Source organism: Cherax quadricarinatus, chromosome 19 (assembly GCF_038502225.1).
Source record: "Cherax quadricarinatus isolate ZL_2023a chromosome 19, ASM3850222v1, whole genome shotgun sequence".
In the NCBI taxonomy this organism is placed as follows: domain Eukaryota; kingdom Metazoa; phylum Arthropoda; class Malacostraca; order Decapoda; family Parastacidae; genus Cherax; species Cherax quadricarinatus.
The window spans coordinates 9079843-9097430 of record NC_091310.1 but is presented as its reverse complement, the minus strand read 5'-3'; the positions used below and the strand labels follow the sequence as shown (position 1 = coordinate 9097430).

Here is a 17588-nt window from a genome sequence, read left to right as displayed (position 1 = left end):
GTCTTTATCCTGGGTTACTTCCCTCCTTTGTTTTTTTAATGCCACTAGGACGAGCTCTAGTCCCTAGACCCATCGCTTAAAAAAGTGTTCTAGATAGGTCTGTTCCTGGCGTATGTTAAGAATTGTGTTGGGAAACAGGACAAGCTAGTCCTTCAATGTGACACTAATATCAGCTCTATGGCTTATTTATCTAGCACAATTCATCTAATATGGCATAAAAAACAATATTAATAACATAGAAACATGATATATACTCTCAAATTAATAAAATATGGCATTAAGAGTGTCACGAGTGGTGGCGTGTTGTTTGTTGTTGGGTGTATAAGGGCCACTGAAAGATGAGCCTTACATAGTGGTGATGAAGGTGGCAGCAGAGGCAGCAGTGTTAGTCAGTAGCCCTATATACCTCCAACAACAATGGAGGAGTCAGTTTCAAGCAGTCCTTTTTCTATCGAATAATCACTTAACTTACTTGCTACAGTTAATGCTACACTTGATCGCTGGCTGGCGCTATAGCCTTTATTGACTCCTGCTGCTTTAATATCGTACATATTGCAGAATCACTGAAAAAGACACATTCTCCCCTCTCTCTCAGCCCTTTACAAAGGGGCTGGCTGGCACTAGAAGCTTTCTTTGGGCCCATGGTAGCTTATTTAGCAGTTATAAGCACTAAAAAGAATGGAATAATACAAAATGTATTGTATGAATGTGTGGGATCAACCTCACTGGCTGGTAAACAATGGCACACTGAGCAGCTCAGGTCCCGACATGAATGACTTTTACCGAGTTCAGTGACTCACAGAACCAATATTTTGAAGCAAAAAACGTTGCTTATTCCGATGACGTCTTAATCTGGGGGTCTACTGTAGCTGTATATACTGTACATAGGCTCTATATATGTCATAAATGCCAGCTTGTTTTGGTGAAGGAACTAGTCATTATTTGCTCGTTCCTAAATGGTTATTGTACTACGGCAAGGTGTGCAGGCCATAGTCTACATTTGTGTTTGTAATAATATATGATAGTGAAAACATGTTATCAAGCACTTGCATGCATTTACAAGTGAAATAAAAAGGTAACTCACTTTACGGTGATTTTCGCTTTAGGGCAGTAGCCCTAAACCTAACCCACCATGTAAGTGGGGCCTTCGTGTATGATTAAATTATCATGGGAGCTAGCTGCCTTGATGATGGTGAAGAGTTTTTGAATCAAAGAACTGGAGCTATGCTCCACTTCTTTGGATGAAACTATCTCCCTATCAGTTAGTGCCCCTCCCCCACACAGATGGAAAAAAAAAAAAAAGCCATTACACATTAATTTATGTAGTTTTTTATGCAATTACTGAACAACTACCACTATAACCTTATGCTACAGCACACCAGACACTAAAGTAAATGAACACAGATGTAACTAATGTGGCATTTTATTGTGGCAACATTGCTCTCCAGGAGCTCCTGGAGAGCAAAACAATGCCACAGTAAAATGTTACATTAGCTGCATCTATTGTTGGTAATTCTACCAGAAACCAAAGTGACTACTAAAACAATCACCAACACATCCTTTAATTTAGTCTTACCCTGACGTGTTTCTTGCGTTGAGTTCGAATGGCCTTAATAATATCACATACTCTCTTCGATGTGGGATTATCAAGTTCTGGTAGCTCTGCCATTACAGGGTCCAGCTGATGTGGAGCATTTACCCCGAACACATCCATTAACCATTTTGGCGAGATGTTGGACCCAACCCACAAGAACATCTGCACACCATTCTCCAGCAAGAAGACTCCTTCAGGATGAAGTTTGTCATAGGATGTGCGGAGAGCTGCAGGGATTCCAGTGTTCTGCAAGACAAAATGCAAGGTACAGAAACAATTTCATTTCTGATATCTGTCTTTACTACATTATTGTTTGCTTAAATATTGCAGCTTCTCCATGATGTCTTGACAGAGGTGGTGAAAGCAAACTCTTAAGCTAAACTACCTGTGGCATGCAAAGAGTACGTAACCTTTATTCAGCGCATGTACACACCCTCATTTACAGGCTATCTCCCCCAACCAGCGAACCAGGTGACTGAGGGTTGACGATGGGGCCCTGTCGCTCAACCAGTACCCAGGTTCCAGCCAATGAGAAGATGGTTTTGGCAATCGCAGAGGTTATGTGGGTACCACTCTCCTGTCTGCCCTTGTCATTCCCATTCTAGAGCTGGTTGAAGCACGGTCTGCTCTCTAGTGGCTTCTATTCTGCCTTGCTTACCGTGGAGTGCACTAATACATATCACTGTACATAGTGTATATAGTGTACATACTGCTGTTCTAAATTGGTGAAGGATAATATAAGTCAAAAGTTTTCTGCTGTGTATATTCTGCTCCCTTTACACCCAGGATAACAGGCCATTTGGACTCCTGGGTTATAATACTACCCATTAATTTAAAAAATTACACACAAGGAGAAAAAAAAGATTAAAGTAACCAGCATCTGTTAAACATTCATTAAAATAGTTAATAAGTAAGGACTAAGTTTTTGCAGGAAAATTGCAGATAAAAAGCTCCTCCCCTCAAAATATGACACTGGATACATCTATCAGTTTTTTTATTTGCTGCTTTTTCCAGGAAATCATGAGATGACCAGAGATACTTCTACCCAGTGACTTACCTCATTCCTCTCTAGGCTCAGACTTTCCTTCAAGTACTTTTTTCATTATATACACAGCAGCTCCAATCACATACACAAAAAGCAATGGCAGAGTAGGTAGGAGAAAAGATTTTATTCTAATCAATAAAATCACAGGCTTGTAGGAGAAAAAGGCGAGTGCCATCAACACCAACAGCTTGGCTGATCAGGTCATCTACAGGGAGGCCTGGTCTGGGACTGGGCCACAAAGACCCTGGGAACACACTAAGTGTTAAGGGCTTGAACACTCAACAGTTTTGTGTAAATCATTAGATCTGAGTGGAACCAAATGTTTCTTATAACTTGACATACTGTTGGTGTAAAAGCAGGTTATGTTAACAATACTTAAGTACCAGAGATGAGAAGTAGATTACCCTAACTCTAAAGGAGGGGTGAGGATGTTAAGGTTCAGAGATCTTTGAACTGGGATGTCACCACACTTCTGGCAAGACAACAACTGAATGAAAGTTAATGAATGTACAGCCTCTCTTATTTTGGGGTCATTACCTTGGAGAGAGACAGCTGGTGTTAAAAAAAAAATGATTATATTCATAGAGAATAGGTAGTAGGTTGGTAGACAGCAACCACCCAGGGAAGTACTACCGTCCTGCCAGATGACTGTGGAACAGAAACATGTAACTGTTTTGCATGATGGCAGGATTGCTGGTGTCTTTTTCTGTCTCATAAACACGCTAGATAACAGGGATATCTTGCTACTCCAACTTACACTTTGGTCACACTTCACAGACACGCACATGCATATATATATACATACATCAAGGTTTTTCTCCTTTTTCTACATAGCTCTTGTTCTTCTTTATTTCTTCTATTGTCCATGGGGAAGTGGAAAAGAATCTTTCCTCCGTAAGCCATGCGTGTCGTATGAGGCGACTAAAATGCCGGGAGCAATGGGCTAGTAACCCCTTCTCCTGTAGACATTTACTAAAAAAACGAGAAGAAAAACTTTATAAAACTGGGATGCTTGAATGTGCGTGGATGTAGTGCAGATGACAAGAAACAGATGATTGCTGATGTTATGCATGAAAAGAAGTTGGATGTCCTGGCCCTAAGCGAAACAAAGCAGAAGGGGGTAGGGGAGTTTCGGTGGGGGGAAATAAATGGGATTAAATCTGGAGTATCTGAGAGAGTTAGAGCAAAGGAAGGGGTAGCAGTAATGTTGAATGATCAGTTATGGAAGGAGAAAAGAGAATATGAATGTGTAAATTCAAGAATTATGTGGATTAAAGTAAAGGTTGGATGCGAGAAGTGGGTCATAATAAGCATGTATGCACCTGGAGAAGAGAGGAATGCAGAGGAGAGAGAGAGATTTTGGGAGATGTTAAGTGAATGTATAGGAGCCTTTGAACCAAGTGAGAGAGAAATTGTGGTAGGGGACCTGAATGCTAAAGTAGGAGAAACTTTTAGAGAGGGTGTGGTAGGTAAGTTTGGGGTGCCAGGTGTAAATGATAATGGGAGCCCTTTGATTGAACTTTGTATAGAAAGGGGTTTAGTTATAGGTAATACATATTTAAAGAAAAAGAGGATAAATAAGTATACAAGATATGATGTAGGGCGAAATGACAGTAGTAGTTTGTTGGATTATGTATTGGTAGATAAAAGACTGTTGAGTAGACTTCAGGATGTACATGTTTATAGAGGGGCCACAGATATATCAGATCACTTTCTAGTTGTAGCTACACTGAGAGTAAAAGGTAGATGGGATACAAGGAGAATAGAAGCATCAGGGAAGAGAGAGGTGAAGGTTTATAAACTAAAAGAGGAGGCAGTTAGGGAAAGATATAAACAGCTATTGGAGGATAGATGGGCTAATGAGAGGATGGGCAATGGGGTCGAAGAGGTATGGGGTAGGTTTAAAAATGTAGTGTTAGAGTGTTCAGCAGAAGTTTGTGGTTACAGGAAAGTGGGTGCAGGAGGGAAGAGGAGTGATTGGTGGAATGATGATGTAAAGAGAGTAGTAAGGGAGAAAAAGTTAGCATATGAGAAGTTTTTACGAAGTAGAAGTGATGCAAGGAGGGAAGAGTATATGGAGAAAAAGAGAGAGGTTAAGAGAGTGGTGAAGAAATGTAAAAAGAGAGCAAATGAGAGAGTGGGTGAGATGTTATCAACAAATTTTGTTGAAAATAAGAAAAAGTTTTGGAGTGAGATTAACAAGTTAAGGAAGCCTAGAGAACAAATGGATTTGTCAGTTAAACATAGGAGAGGAGAGTTATTAAATGGAGAGTTAGAGGTATTGGGAAGATGGAGGGAATATTTTGAGAAATTGTTAAATGTTGATGAAGATAGGGAAGCTGTGATTTTGTGTATAGGGCAAGGAGGAATAACATCTTGTAGGAGTGAGGAAGAGCCAGTTGTGAGTGTGGGGGAAGTTCGTGAGGCAGTAGGTAAAATGAAAGGGGGTAAGGCAGCCGGGATTGATGGGATAAAGATAGAAATGTTAAAAGCAGGTGGGGATATAGTTTTGGAGTGGTTGGTGCAATTATTTAATAAATGTATGGAAGAGGGTAAGGTACCTAGGGATTGGCAGAGAGCATGCATAGTTCCTTTGTATAAAGGCAAAGGGGACAAAAGAGAGTGCAAAAATTATAGGGGGATAAGTCTGTTGAGTATACCTGGTAAAGTGTATGGTAGAGTTATTATTGAAAGAATTAAAAGTAAGATGGAGAATAGGATAGCAGATGAACAAGGAGGCTTTAGGAAAGGTAGGGGGAGTGGACCAGGTGTTTACAGTGAAACATATAAGTGAACAGTATTTAGATAAGGCTAAAGAGGTCTTTGTGGCATTTATGGATTTGGAAAAGGCGTATGACAGGGTGGATAGGGGGGCAATGTGGCAGATGTTGCAGGTGTATGGTGTAGGAGGCAGGTTACTGAAAGCAGTGAAGAGTTTTTACGAGGATAGTGAGGCTCAAGTTAGAGTATGTAGGAAAGAGGGAAATTATTTCCCAGTAAAAGTAGGCCTTAGACAAGGATGTGTGATGTCACCGTGGTTGTTTAATATATTTATAGATGGGGTTGTAAGAGAAGTAAATGCAAGGGTCTTGACAAGAGGCGTGGAGTTAAAAGATAAAGAATCACACAAAGTGGGAGTTGTCACAGTTGCTCTTTGCTGATGACACTGTGCTCTTGGGAGATTCTGAAGAGAAGTTGCAGAGATTGGTGGATGAATTTGGAAGGGTGTGCAAAAGAAGAAAATTAAAAGTGAATACAGGAAAGAGTAATGTTATGAGGATAACAAAAATATTAGGTGATGAAAGATTGGATATCAGATTGGAGGGAGAGAGTATGGAGGAGGTGAATGTATTCAGATATTTGGGAGTGGACGTGTCAGCGGATGGGTCTATGAAGGATGAGGTGAATCATAGAATTGATGAGGGGAAAAGGGTGAGTGGTGCACTTAGGAGTCTGTGGAGACAAAGAACTTTGTCCTTGGAGGCAAAGAGGGGAATGTATGAGAGTATAGTTTTACCAACACTCTTATATGGGTGTGAAGCATGGGTGATGAATGTTGCAGCGAGGAGAAGGCTGGAGGCAGTGGAGATGTCATGTCTGACGGCAATGTGTGGTGTGAATATAATGCAGAGAATTCGTAGTTTGGAAGTTAGGAGGAGGTGCGGGATTACCAAAACTGTTGTCCAGAGGGCTGAGGAAGGGTTGTTGAGGTGGTTCGGACATGTAGAGAGAATGGAGCGAAACAGAATGACTTCAAGAGTGTATCAGTCTGTAGTGGAAGGAAGGCGGGGTAGGGGTCGGCCTAGGAAAGGTTGGAGAGAGGGGGTAAAGGAGGTTTTGTGTGCGAGGGGCTTGGACTTCCAGCAGGTATGCATGAGCGTGTTTGATAGGAGTGAATGGAGACAAATGGTTTTTAATACTTGACGTGCTGTTGGAGTGTGAGCAAAGTAACATTTATGAAGGGGTTCAGGGAAACCGGCAGGCCGGACTTGAGTCCTGGAGATGGGAAGTACAGTGCCTGCACTCTGAAGGAGGGGTGTTAATGTTGCAGTTTAAAAACTGTAGTGTAAAGCACCCTTCTGGCAAGACAGTGATGGAGTGAATGATGGTGAAAGTTTTTCTTTTTCGGGCCACCCTGCCTTGGTGGGAATCGGCCAGTGTGATAATAATAAAAAAAATAACTGCTAAATCCATCTAGGCCATGCAGCACATCAGGAATGGAAGGCTATTAATAAGGTTTGATACCAGGGGGAGGGTAAGTCCATTTCCCTGGAACAAGAGCCCTTCACTAGTATCAAAGCACAATAATTAACAAGGAAGATTTCCTAGTGCTAACAAGGAAAACAAAAGACCAAAGCTACAAACCAAGAATTTTTTTTTTTTAACACATCAGCCATTTCCCACAGAGGCCAGAAGTGTGCCAACACTACAGTTCAAAAACTACAAGATATCAACACCCGTCCTTCAGAGCACAGGCAGTGTACTTACCACCTCCAGACTCAAGTCAAGCTAACCAGTTTCCCTGAATCCCTTTATAAATGTTACTTAGCTCACACTCCAACAGCTTATCAAGTCGTAAAAACCATTAGCCTCCATTCGCTCCTAACACACTCACACAGGCTTCCTGGAAGTCCAAGTTCCTTGCACACAAAACCACCTTTACCCCCTCCCTCCAACCTTTCATAGGATGACCCCTACCCCACCTTCCTTCCACTACAGATGTATATGCTGTATATACATATACAGATGTATATTTGCTCCATCCCCTCAATGTCCAAACCACCTCAACAACCCTCCCTCCCCCTCCTCAGTCCTCTGGATAATACGTAATTTTAGAAACCCCGCGACAAAAGTGTTGGTGTAACTACACTCTCATACATTCCTCTCTGTTTCCGTGGATAATGTTCTTTGTCTCCACAGACTCCTCAGTGCACCACTTACCTTTTTCTCATCATCAATTCTAAGATTCATCTCATTTTTCATAGACCCATTCACTTTCTCCACACTTCCTCCCTCCAATCTGATATCCAATCTTTCATTACCTAATTTTTTTGTTATTCTCATCACCTTGCTCTTTCCCATGTTCACTTTCAATTTCCTTCTTTTACACACCATCATTTATCTGATCCCAATTTATACTCACAATAAGCCCTCACATAGCATAACCTCACGTTAAGTGACTGCCTTCCAGTGTATTATTATTTTTTTTTTTTTTTTGAACACACTGGCTATTTCCCACTGAGGCAGGGTGGCCCAAAAAAGAATTAACACTTTCACCATTACTCACTCCATCACAGACTTGCTAGAGGGGTGATAATACTACAGTTCAAAACTGCAAACATTCCCATTCCTCAGTTGGTAGGTAAGACACATAGGCAACAGTTAAGCAACTTTATTCTAAAACGATCAAGTGACAGTGCGGAGACTTTAATACTGTCGGAAGGAGAGGTGCAGAGTAGTAGTACAGTGGACCCCCGCATACCGATGGCCTTACATAACGTTAAATCCGCATACTGATACATTTTATCGCTAAGATTTTGCCTCGCATACCGCTAAAAAACCCGCTCAACGCTGTTCGTCCGAGACGCGTCTAATGTGCGGCCTTAGCCAGCCTCACATGTTCCGCCGGTGGCATTGTTTACCAGCCAGCCTCCGCGGTAACATCCAAGCATACAATCGGAACATTTCGTATTATTACAGTGTTTCTGGTGATTTTATCTTCAAAATAAGTGACCATGGGCCCCAAGAAAGCTTCTAGTGCCAACCCTACAGGAATAAGGGTGAGAATTACAATAGAGATGAAGAAAGAGATCATTGATAAGTATGAAAGTGGAGTTCGTGTCTCCGAGCTGGCCAGGTTGTATAGTAAACCCCAATCAAACATTGCTACTATTGTGGGCAACAAAAAGGCAATCAAGGAAGCTGTTCTTGCCAAAGGTTTAACTGTGTTTTCGAAACAGAGATCGCAAGTGATGGAAGATGTTGAGAGACTGTTATTGGTGTGGATAAATGAGAAACAGATAGCAGGAGATAGCATCTCTCAAGTGATCATAAGTGAAAAGGCTAGGAAGTTGCATAACGATTTAATTAAAAAAATGCCTGCAACTAGTGATGATGTGAGTGAATTTAAGGCCAGCAAAGGTTGGTTTGAGAGATTTAAGAGGTGTAGTGGCATACATAGTGTGATAAGGCATGGTGAGGCTGCCAGTTCGGACCACAAAGCAGCTGAAAAATATGTGCAGGAATTCAAGGAGTACATAGAAACTGAAGGACTGAAACCTGAACAAGTGTTTAATTGTGATGAAACAGGCCTGTTTTGGAAGAAAATGCCAAGCAGGACCTACATTACTCAGGAGGAAAAGGCACTCCCAGGACATAAGCCTATGAAAGACAGGCTTACTCTGTTGATGTGTTCCAATGCTACTGGTGATTGCAAAGTGAAGCCTTTATTAGTGTATCACTCAAACTCCCAGACCGTTCAGGCAAAAGAATGTCCTCAAGGAAAATTTGTGTGTGCTGTGGAGGGCAAACAGTAAGGCATGGGTCACTAGGGTCTTTTTCTATGACTGGTTACACCATGCATTTGCCCCCAATGTGAAAGATTACCTAACTGAAAAGAAATTAGAACTTAAGTGCCTCCTGGTGTTAGACAATGCCCCTGGCCATCCTACAGACGTGGCAGAGCGACTTTATGGGGACATGAAATTCATTAAGGTGAAGGTTTTGCCTCCTAATACCACTCCTCTCCTGCAGCCCATGGACCAGCAGGTTATTGCAAACTTCAAAAAACTGTACACAAAAGCTCTGTTTGAAAGGTGCTTTGTAGTGACATCAGAAACTCAACTGACTCTAAGAGAGTTTTGGAGAGATCACTTTAATATCCTCAATTGTGTAAACCTTATAGGTAAGGCTTGGGAGGGAGTGACTAAGAGGACCTTGAACTCTGCTTGGAAGAAACTGTGGCCAGAATGTGTAGACCAAAGGGATTGTGAAGGGTTTCAGGCTAACCCTGAGAATCCTATGCCAGTTGAGGAATCTATTATGGCATTGGGAAAGTCCTTGGGGTTGGAGGTTAGTGGGGATGATGTGGAAGAGTTGGTGGAGGAGGACAATGAAGAACTAACCACTGATGAGCTGATAGATCAACTTCAACAGCAAGAGGCCAGACCTGAGGAAACTGGTTCAAAGGAGGGGAGAGAGAAATTGAAGAAATTGCCTACTACAAAGATTAAGGAAATCTGTGCAAAGTGGCTTGAAGTGCAAACCTTCATGGATGAAAATCACCCTCACACAGCTATTGCAAGCCGTGCTGGTGACTATTACACTGACAATGTTGTGAAACACTTTAGGGAAGTCATAAAGGAACGAGAGGTACAGGCCACTATGGACAGATATGTTGTGTGACAAAACTCCAGTGACTCTGAAGCTGGTCCTAGTGGCATTAAAAGAAGAAGGGAAGTAACCCCAGAAAAGGACTCGACACCTCAAGTCTTAATGGAAGGGGATTCCCCTTCTAAACACTAACACTCTCTCCTCCTCCCATCCCATCAATCATCACCAGATCTTCAATAAAAGTAAGTGTCATGTAATTTTGCATGCCTTTTTCAGTTTGTGTGTATTAAAATTAATATTTCATGTGGTAAAAATTTTTTTTTTTCATACTTTGGGGTGTCTTGCACGGATTAATTTGATTTCCATTATTTCTTATGGGGAAAATTCATTCGCATAACGAAAATTTCGCATAACAATGAGCTCTCTTGCACGGATTAATATCGCTATGCGGGGGTCCACTGTAGTAGTAGTAGTGAGAATGCAGCTACTGAGAGGTCATGTCCCTCTCAGATCAAAACGCCTTGGACAACTTTTTCAAGTGAGAATTGTTTGATCTGAGAGGGACATAACCTCTCAGTGGCTGCATTCTCACTACTACTACTCTGCACCTCTCCTTCCAACAGTATTAAAGTCTCCGCACTGTCACTTGATCTTCAGATAGTTCCAGACTATGGAACTGAACTTCTCAATGTTGAGGGACTGACCTCAAATCTACGACTTCAAGGGTGATGGACTGATTACATCGTCTTCACATCTCTACTGTTCCTGCCTACTTTCTGTACTCGAATGAAGAAGCCTACTGTGTAGGCAAAACGTTTCGGAATAAAGTTGCTTAACTGCTGCCTATGTGTCTTACCTACCAACCTGTTGGTACTGTATACCATTTTGATATTCATCCCCATTCCTCCTTCAGAGTGCAGGCACTGTACTTCCCAGCTCCAGGACTAGGTCCAGCTAACTGGTGTCCCCAAATCCCTTCATAAATGTTACTTTGCTAACACTCCAACTGCATGTCATAAAACCTACTTGCCTCTACTCAGTCCTATCAAACACACTTGCACACGCTTGCTGAATGTCCAAGCACCTTGCACACAACACCTTTACCCCCTCCCTCCAACCTTTCCTAGAATGGCTCCTACCCTACCTTCCCTAAACTTTAGATTTATACAACCTCCAAGTCATCCCACTTTGTTCCATCCTTTAACCCTTTGAGGGTTTAGGACGTACTAGTACATCTTACGACCCAGGGTTTTTGACGTACTAGTATGCCTAAATTCTAGCGCCCTCAAATCTAATGAAAGGAAGCTGGTAGGCTTACATATGTAAGAATGGGTCTATGTGGTCAGTGTGGGCAGTATAAAAAAAACCTTGCAGCACACAGTGCTTAATGAGAAAAAAAAAAACTGACCGTGTGTTTGGATTAAAACAGCGACTTTGCACTGCATTCTGTATTCTAGTTTTCTTGGTCTCATTTTATAGAATGGAAGACATATTACAGAAATTCAGATGATTTTGACTGGTTTTACAATGAAAAGTACTTTGAAATTGAGCTCAAAGCAGCACAAATGTTCGATTTTTACCAAAGTTCAAAAGTAAACAAATCATGCCAAGCGTCCAATACACGTCAACTGGTGAGTCTAATATTCTTTCACAAGTGCACTGATATTATTTATACCATTTCTACACTAATGCAGTAGTCTGCATAACAGTAAATCTTATTTTTTTATAAGAATAAAAATTCAAAGTGGAAAGCCAAAGAAATATAAGAGGGGCCTGGGGATGTGACTAACGAACAGAGAACCTGTTATTTTAGTGCCAGGAATGTCTTTCTTGTTTATTCTGGACACTATTTGGAAATTGGCATCTTTTGAAATGTGTGTGAAACTGGCAAAATTGCTAAATTCTGACCACTTTATTGGATAGTTCAAATCGGTAAATGAGTGGTTTCTTGTACTCGTTCGATAGAAAAAAATTGAATTTTAGCGAAATAGTTATGATTTTTGTCAACTAGCACACTGGAATTGGCTGAAAATAGGGCTCAAAGTGGGTAAAATCGCCGATGCGTAAACATCGTCGAGACTGCTAACTTCGTGAGAGCATAATTCCTTAAGTTTTCCATTAAATTTCATACTTTTGGTGTCATTATGATCGCGAAAAGATTCTCTATCTTTTCACAAGAAAAAATAATTTTTTTTTTTTTTGAAATTTGGCCAACCCTGAGAACAAGTCTCTGAGAGGACCTGTCGACCCCCAAAGGGTTAACCCTTAAACTGTCCAAACGTAGATCTATGTTTTTTCATCATTTGAAAGTATGTAAAAAAATGTAGAGCTTCTTTTTTTACATTTGAAAATGTTTAAAAAAAGCTTTGATCTACATTTTTTTTATATTTGAAAATATGTAAAAAAAAACGTAGATCTACTTTTGGAGCACTACGTATGTGAACGTAGATCTGTTTGGACAGTTTAAGGGTTAAACATCTGAACCACCTCATCAGCACCACCACAGCTCTCTGGATACTTACATTTGCGTTTCCCACTTTCACGGGCTTCGAACATTCGCGAATTTCCAGTCACCAAATCATATTTATGTTGAGGACTTTAAAGGTGATGAAAATTGATAGAGGCATAATTCCCTACAAAACTGTCTCAGTTGCCTATCACAATGTTCTTCACAAGGAAGCCTGCCATAACAGTCCCCATCCCTTTACCCAAGGTCCTCTCTATGCTAAAACCTTGGGTAGTTTCAAATTTAGGTTGGATAAATACACGAGTGAGAGGGGTTGGATTTGAGAGGGACTGGCATATGAATAAATAGAATTATCAAAGCTTATTGCTTGGGTAGCGTTTATTCTGTTAGTGGGTTGGATATATGAAGGACCTGCCAAGTACAGTGGACCCCCGCCTTATGATATTAATCCGTTCCTGAGAGCTCATCGTAAGCCAAAATTATCATTAGCCAAATTAATTTTCCCCCATAAGAAACAATGGAAATCAAATTAATCCATTCCTGCCACCCAAAGTATGAAAAAAAAAATTTTTTACCACGTGAAATATTAATTTTAATACACAAACTGAAGAAGACAAGCACAATTACTACTCTACTAAGAATAGAATACATGACACTTACCTTTACTGAAGATCTCGTGATGATTGATGGGATGGAAGGAAGGGAGAGAGTGGAAGTTATTGTTTAGAAGGGGAATCCCCTTCCATTAGGACTTGAGGTAGCAAGTCCTTTTCTGGGGTTACTTTCCTTCATCTTTTAATGCCACTAGGACCAGCTTGAGTCACTGGACCTCTGTCACACAACAAATCTGTCCACAGAACTCTGTACCTCCCGTTCCTTTAAGACTTTCCTAAAATGGGCCATAACACTGTCATTGAAACACGGCTTGCAGTAGCTGTGTCAGGGCGATTTTCATCCGTAAAGGTTTGCAGTTCAACCAACTTTGCACACGTTTCCTTAATCTCTTTTTTCAATCCCATACTAATTCTCGCCCTTTTTACCACAGGGATGGTACTAGAAGCTTTCTTGGGGTCCATGGTGACTTATTTTGCAGTTACAAGCACTAAAAACACTAGGATAATGTGAAATGTACCGAATGTATGCGTAGATGCGACCGCACTGGCTGGCTTGTAAACACTGGCGCTGAGGCCACATGTGGGACAGGTCCCGAACGAATCACGTAAGGCGAGTTTTTTATCATAAGGCAAGGCAAAATTTTTGCGTTCAAATGCTTTGTATGGCGGATTTAACGTAACGCGATGCATTCGTAAGGCAGGGGTCCACTGTATAGGCCAACAGGCCTACCGCAGTGTTCCTCCTTTCTTTATCACATAAGTGGAACAGCTTGCCTAATATGGTTATAAAAACATATGAACATAAGAAAAGAGGAACACTGCAATAGGCCTGTTGGCCCATACTAGGTAGGTCCTTCACAATCCATCCCACTAGCAGAACATTTGCCCACCCCAATTTTCAATGCTACCGAAGCAATAAGCTTTGATAATTCAATTTACTCACATGCTAAAATCTTGGGTAGTTTAAAATTTTGGTTGGATAAGTACACGAGTGAGAGGGGTTGGATATGAGTGGGACTTGTACATGAGTAAATAGAATTATCAAAGCTTATTGCTTGGGTAGCATTGAAAATTCAGTTGGGCAAATATTCTGTTAGCGTAATGGATTGTGAAGGACCTGCCTAGTATGGGCCAACAGGCTTGCTGCAGTGTTCCTCCTTTCTTATAAGAACATAAGAATGGAGGAACTCTGCAGAAGGCCTACTGGCCCATACAAGGCAGGTCCCTATCAAAATGACCTCTACCCAAAGCTACCCAAGAATTACCTCCCGTACTCAATGACACCAATCAAACCCAGCCCCTCCCACTCATATTTATGTCCAATCTCTTTAAGGCTACCCATGGTCCTAGCCTCTATCACCCTACTGGGAAGATTGTTCCAAGCATCCATAACCCTGTTAGAAAACCAGTACTTACCCATGTCCTTTCTAAATCTAAATTTACCCAACTTAATCCATTATTTCTGGTTCTTTTCTGGTTCGACACCCTCAGTATTTTATTAACATCTCCTTTGTTTATGCCAGTCATCCACTTATACACTTCAATGATATCTCCCCTCATTCTACGTCTCTCCAGAGTGGTGATTTAAGGCTTTAAGTCTATCTTCATACGGGAGATTCCTTACACAGTAAATCATTTTAGTCATTCTTCTCTGTATGTTCTCTAATGAGTCTATATCCATCCTGTAGTAAGGGGACCAAAACTGAGCAGCATAATCCAAATGAGGCCTCACTAGTGAGGTATAGAGCTGTAAAATAACTTTTGGACTTCTGTTACTTATACTTCTAGAGATAAACTCTAATAATCCGTTAGCCTTATTGCGCACACTAAGGCACTGCTGTCTTGGCTTTAGATTTCTGCTTACCATGACTCCCCACATTCTTTATGATCAAGCTCTACTTCACCTAGTTTTATAGCTTTGAGGGTTATTTTCATTACCAAGGACTAGTACACTTATCTACATTGAACTTCATCTGTCATTTTTCAAACCAAGACATTAATTTGTCCAAATCCTCCTGGAGTTCATTGCTATCCTCCTCAGAATGAATTATACGGCCTATCTTTGTATCATCAGCAAATTTACTTGTGTCACTTGTAATCCCTTCAAGAGAGGGCCTAAAACTGATCCTTGTGGAATGCCACTAGTGACTAATCCCCATTCAGATTTTACCCCATTAATGGAAACACACTGCTTTCTATTGGTAAGCCATGCCTCTATCCATGCTAAAACTTTACCTCCTATACCATGAGCTGCCACTTTTCTTAGAGTCTCTTGTGAGGTACTCTATTGAAGGCTTTACTAAAATCCAAATAAACAATATCATATTCTTTATCACTGTCCACTGCCTCAAATGTTCTACTAAAGAATGTCAGTAAATTTGTCAGGCAGGAACGACCTCTTGTGAACCCATGCTGAGATTCATTAATCAAATTATGCTCTTCAAGGTGACTTCTAATAATGTCAGCTATAATTGATTCTAATAACTTATCCACTATAGATGTCAGGCTTACTGGACAGTAATTTGAAGTAACGGACTTATCCCCTGATTTGAATATAGGAACCACATTAGCCATCTTCAACAACTCTGGCACAACACTGGTAAGGTTGGACGCATTAAACACACTCGTTAATGGCTGACTAAGCTCCATCTTGCATTCCTTAAGTACCCTGGAAAACAACTCATCGGGTCCCGGGGACTTATTTTGCTTCAGTTTGTCTATCTGTTTGAGAACCGTGTCCCTCGTGACAGTAATATTAGTTAATATAAATTCATCAGGAACTAAATAACTGTTAATTTCTGGAATCCCATTACATCTTCCTGTGTAAAAACTGACAAAAATAGTCATTAAATAAGGAACACATTTCTAGTTCGTTATCTGTCAGTTGTCCATTCCCAATTTTCAGAAGTCCTACTTTTTCCTTCACCTTCGTCCTATACACTTGAAAGAACCCTTTTGGATTGATCTTTGATTCATTAGCAACTCTAATTTCATAGTCACGTTTAGCCTTTCTAATCCCTTTTTCACCTTCTCTTTTAAGCTGAACATATTGGTCAGTAAGGTTAACCTCTCCTCTTCTGATGCGCCTATAAATTCCCCTTTTCTCCTCTAATAGATGCTTTAGCCTCCTGTTAACCCATTTGGGATTGTTATTATTAGACCTAATTTCTCTCTGGGAAATGTATATACTCTGAGCACGGTGTACATTATTAAGAAAAAAAATCATAAATGCAGATCCCTCAGTAATCATGAGTATGATCGTCAATAAAATCATTAGTTAGATAACCCCAATCGAGATTTGACAGGTGTTCCCTAAGTCCGTTATAATCGGCAGAACGAAAATTGGGGATTTTAACTTTATTATAATTATTCTTGTATTCCCAGTTAATGCTAAAAGTGATGGATTTGTGATCACTTGCGCCAAGCTCTTCAGTGATCTATTACCCCTGGTAGGTTCTGTTACACACTGCTTCAGAAAACAGTCCTGAACTGTTTCCATTAAGTCACTGGACTCCAGATTACCGGTCAAAGAATTCCAGTCAATTTGACTAAAGTTAAAATCCTCTACTATCACTATGCCATTGTGTCTAGAAGCCCTAACAATTTCGTCCCAAAGAAGTCTCCCTCTATCATGATCCAAGCCTGGAGGTCGATATATTACACCTAGAATTAGTTTTTCTTGACCTACAAACTCTACCCAAACAGACTCTGTTACTGTTCCATCTATTTTAATACCTGTTTTTATGCAACAATTAATATTTTCTCGAACATATAATGCAACTCCTCCCTCCTTCCCATTATATCTATCCACATGGAACAACTTAAACCCTTGAATATTACACTCAGCAATCATATCCCAACTCTTTAAATCATACCACGTTTCAGTTAATGCAATAACATCAAAGTTCCCAGCACATGCTACAAAACGTAGTTCATTAGTTCCTAAACAACTCTGTTAGAAAACAAGTACTTACCTATGTCCTTTATAAATCTAAATTTATCCAACTTATTTATTTATTTATTTATTAATTTGAACATGATACAGAGAAGTGCAAGGAATACAATTTTTGAAGTGCAGCATGCCAAAGCCCCTTGTATGCAGAGTATTATGGGCAGGCTTAAAATTAACTGAAGATTAACTAAGCAATGATATATTCAGTGGTACAAAAATTATTGTAAAACAGATAACAATTTAGCACAAATGAGTATTACAAAGACAGGTCATATGGTCATTTACTGTGTTGCTGTGTAATCAGTAGAATGGAGTATTCTGTTAGGTAATGAAGTTAAATAGTAACAAAGTTTGATTGGGTCACAGGTTGAAATTTATGAGATAAATAATGAGATACATATATGAGATACAATTTATGAGATACAATTATTCAGTATTTATTTAGTTGTGGGTGAGTAAGTGATTTTTGAGAAGAGACTTGAATTTATAAACAGACAGTGTTTCTTTTATATTCACAGGTAATGAATTCCAGATTTTAGGGTCTTTTACGTGCATAGCGTGAGATGGACATGAGGAACATCAAA

At 40.3% G+C, this 17588-nt stretch overlaps 1 protein-coding gene across 1 annotated transcript in view; it reads right to left on the bottom strand.

The window, feature by feature from the left end:
- Positions 1-1576: 1576 nt before the first annotated feature.
- The window catches only part of Sec24CD (Secretory 24CD), a gene marked incomplete at its 3' end in the record, with an annotated part of 157089 nt that continues 141077 nt past the window's right edge, over positions 1577-17588 (bottom strand). The window contains 1 exon segment of the mRNA XM_070086547.1: positions 1577-1840. Coding sequence (XP_069942648.1) covers positions 1577-1840 — 264 coding nt within the window.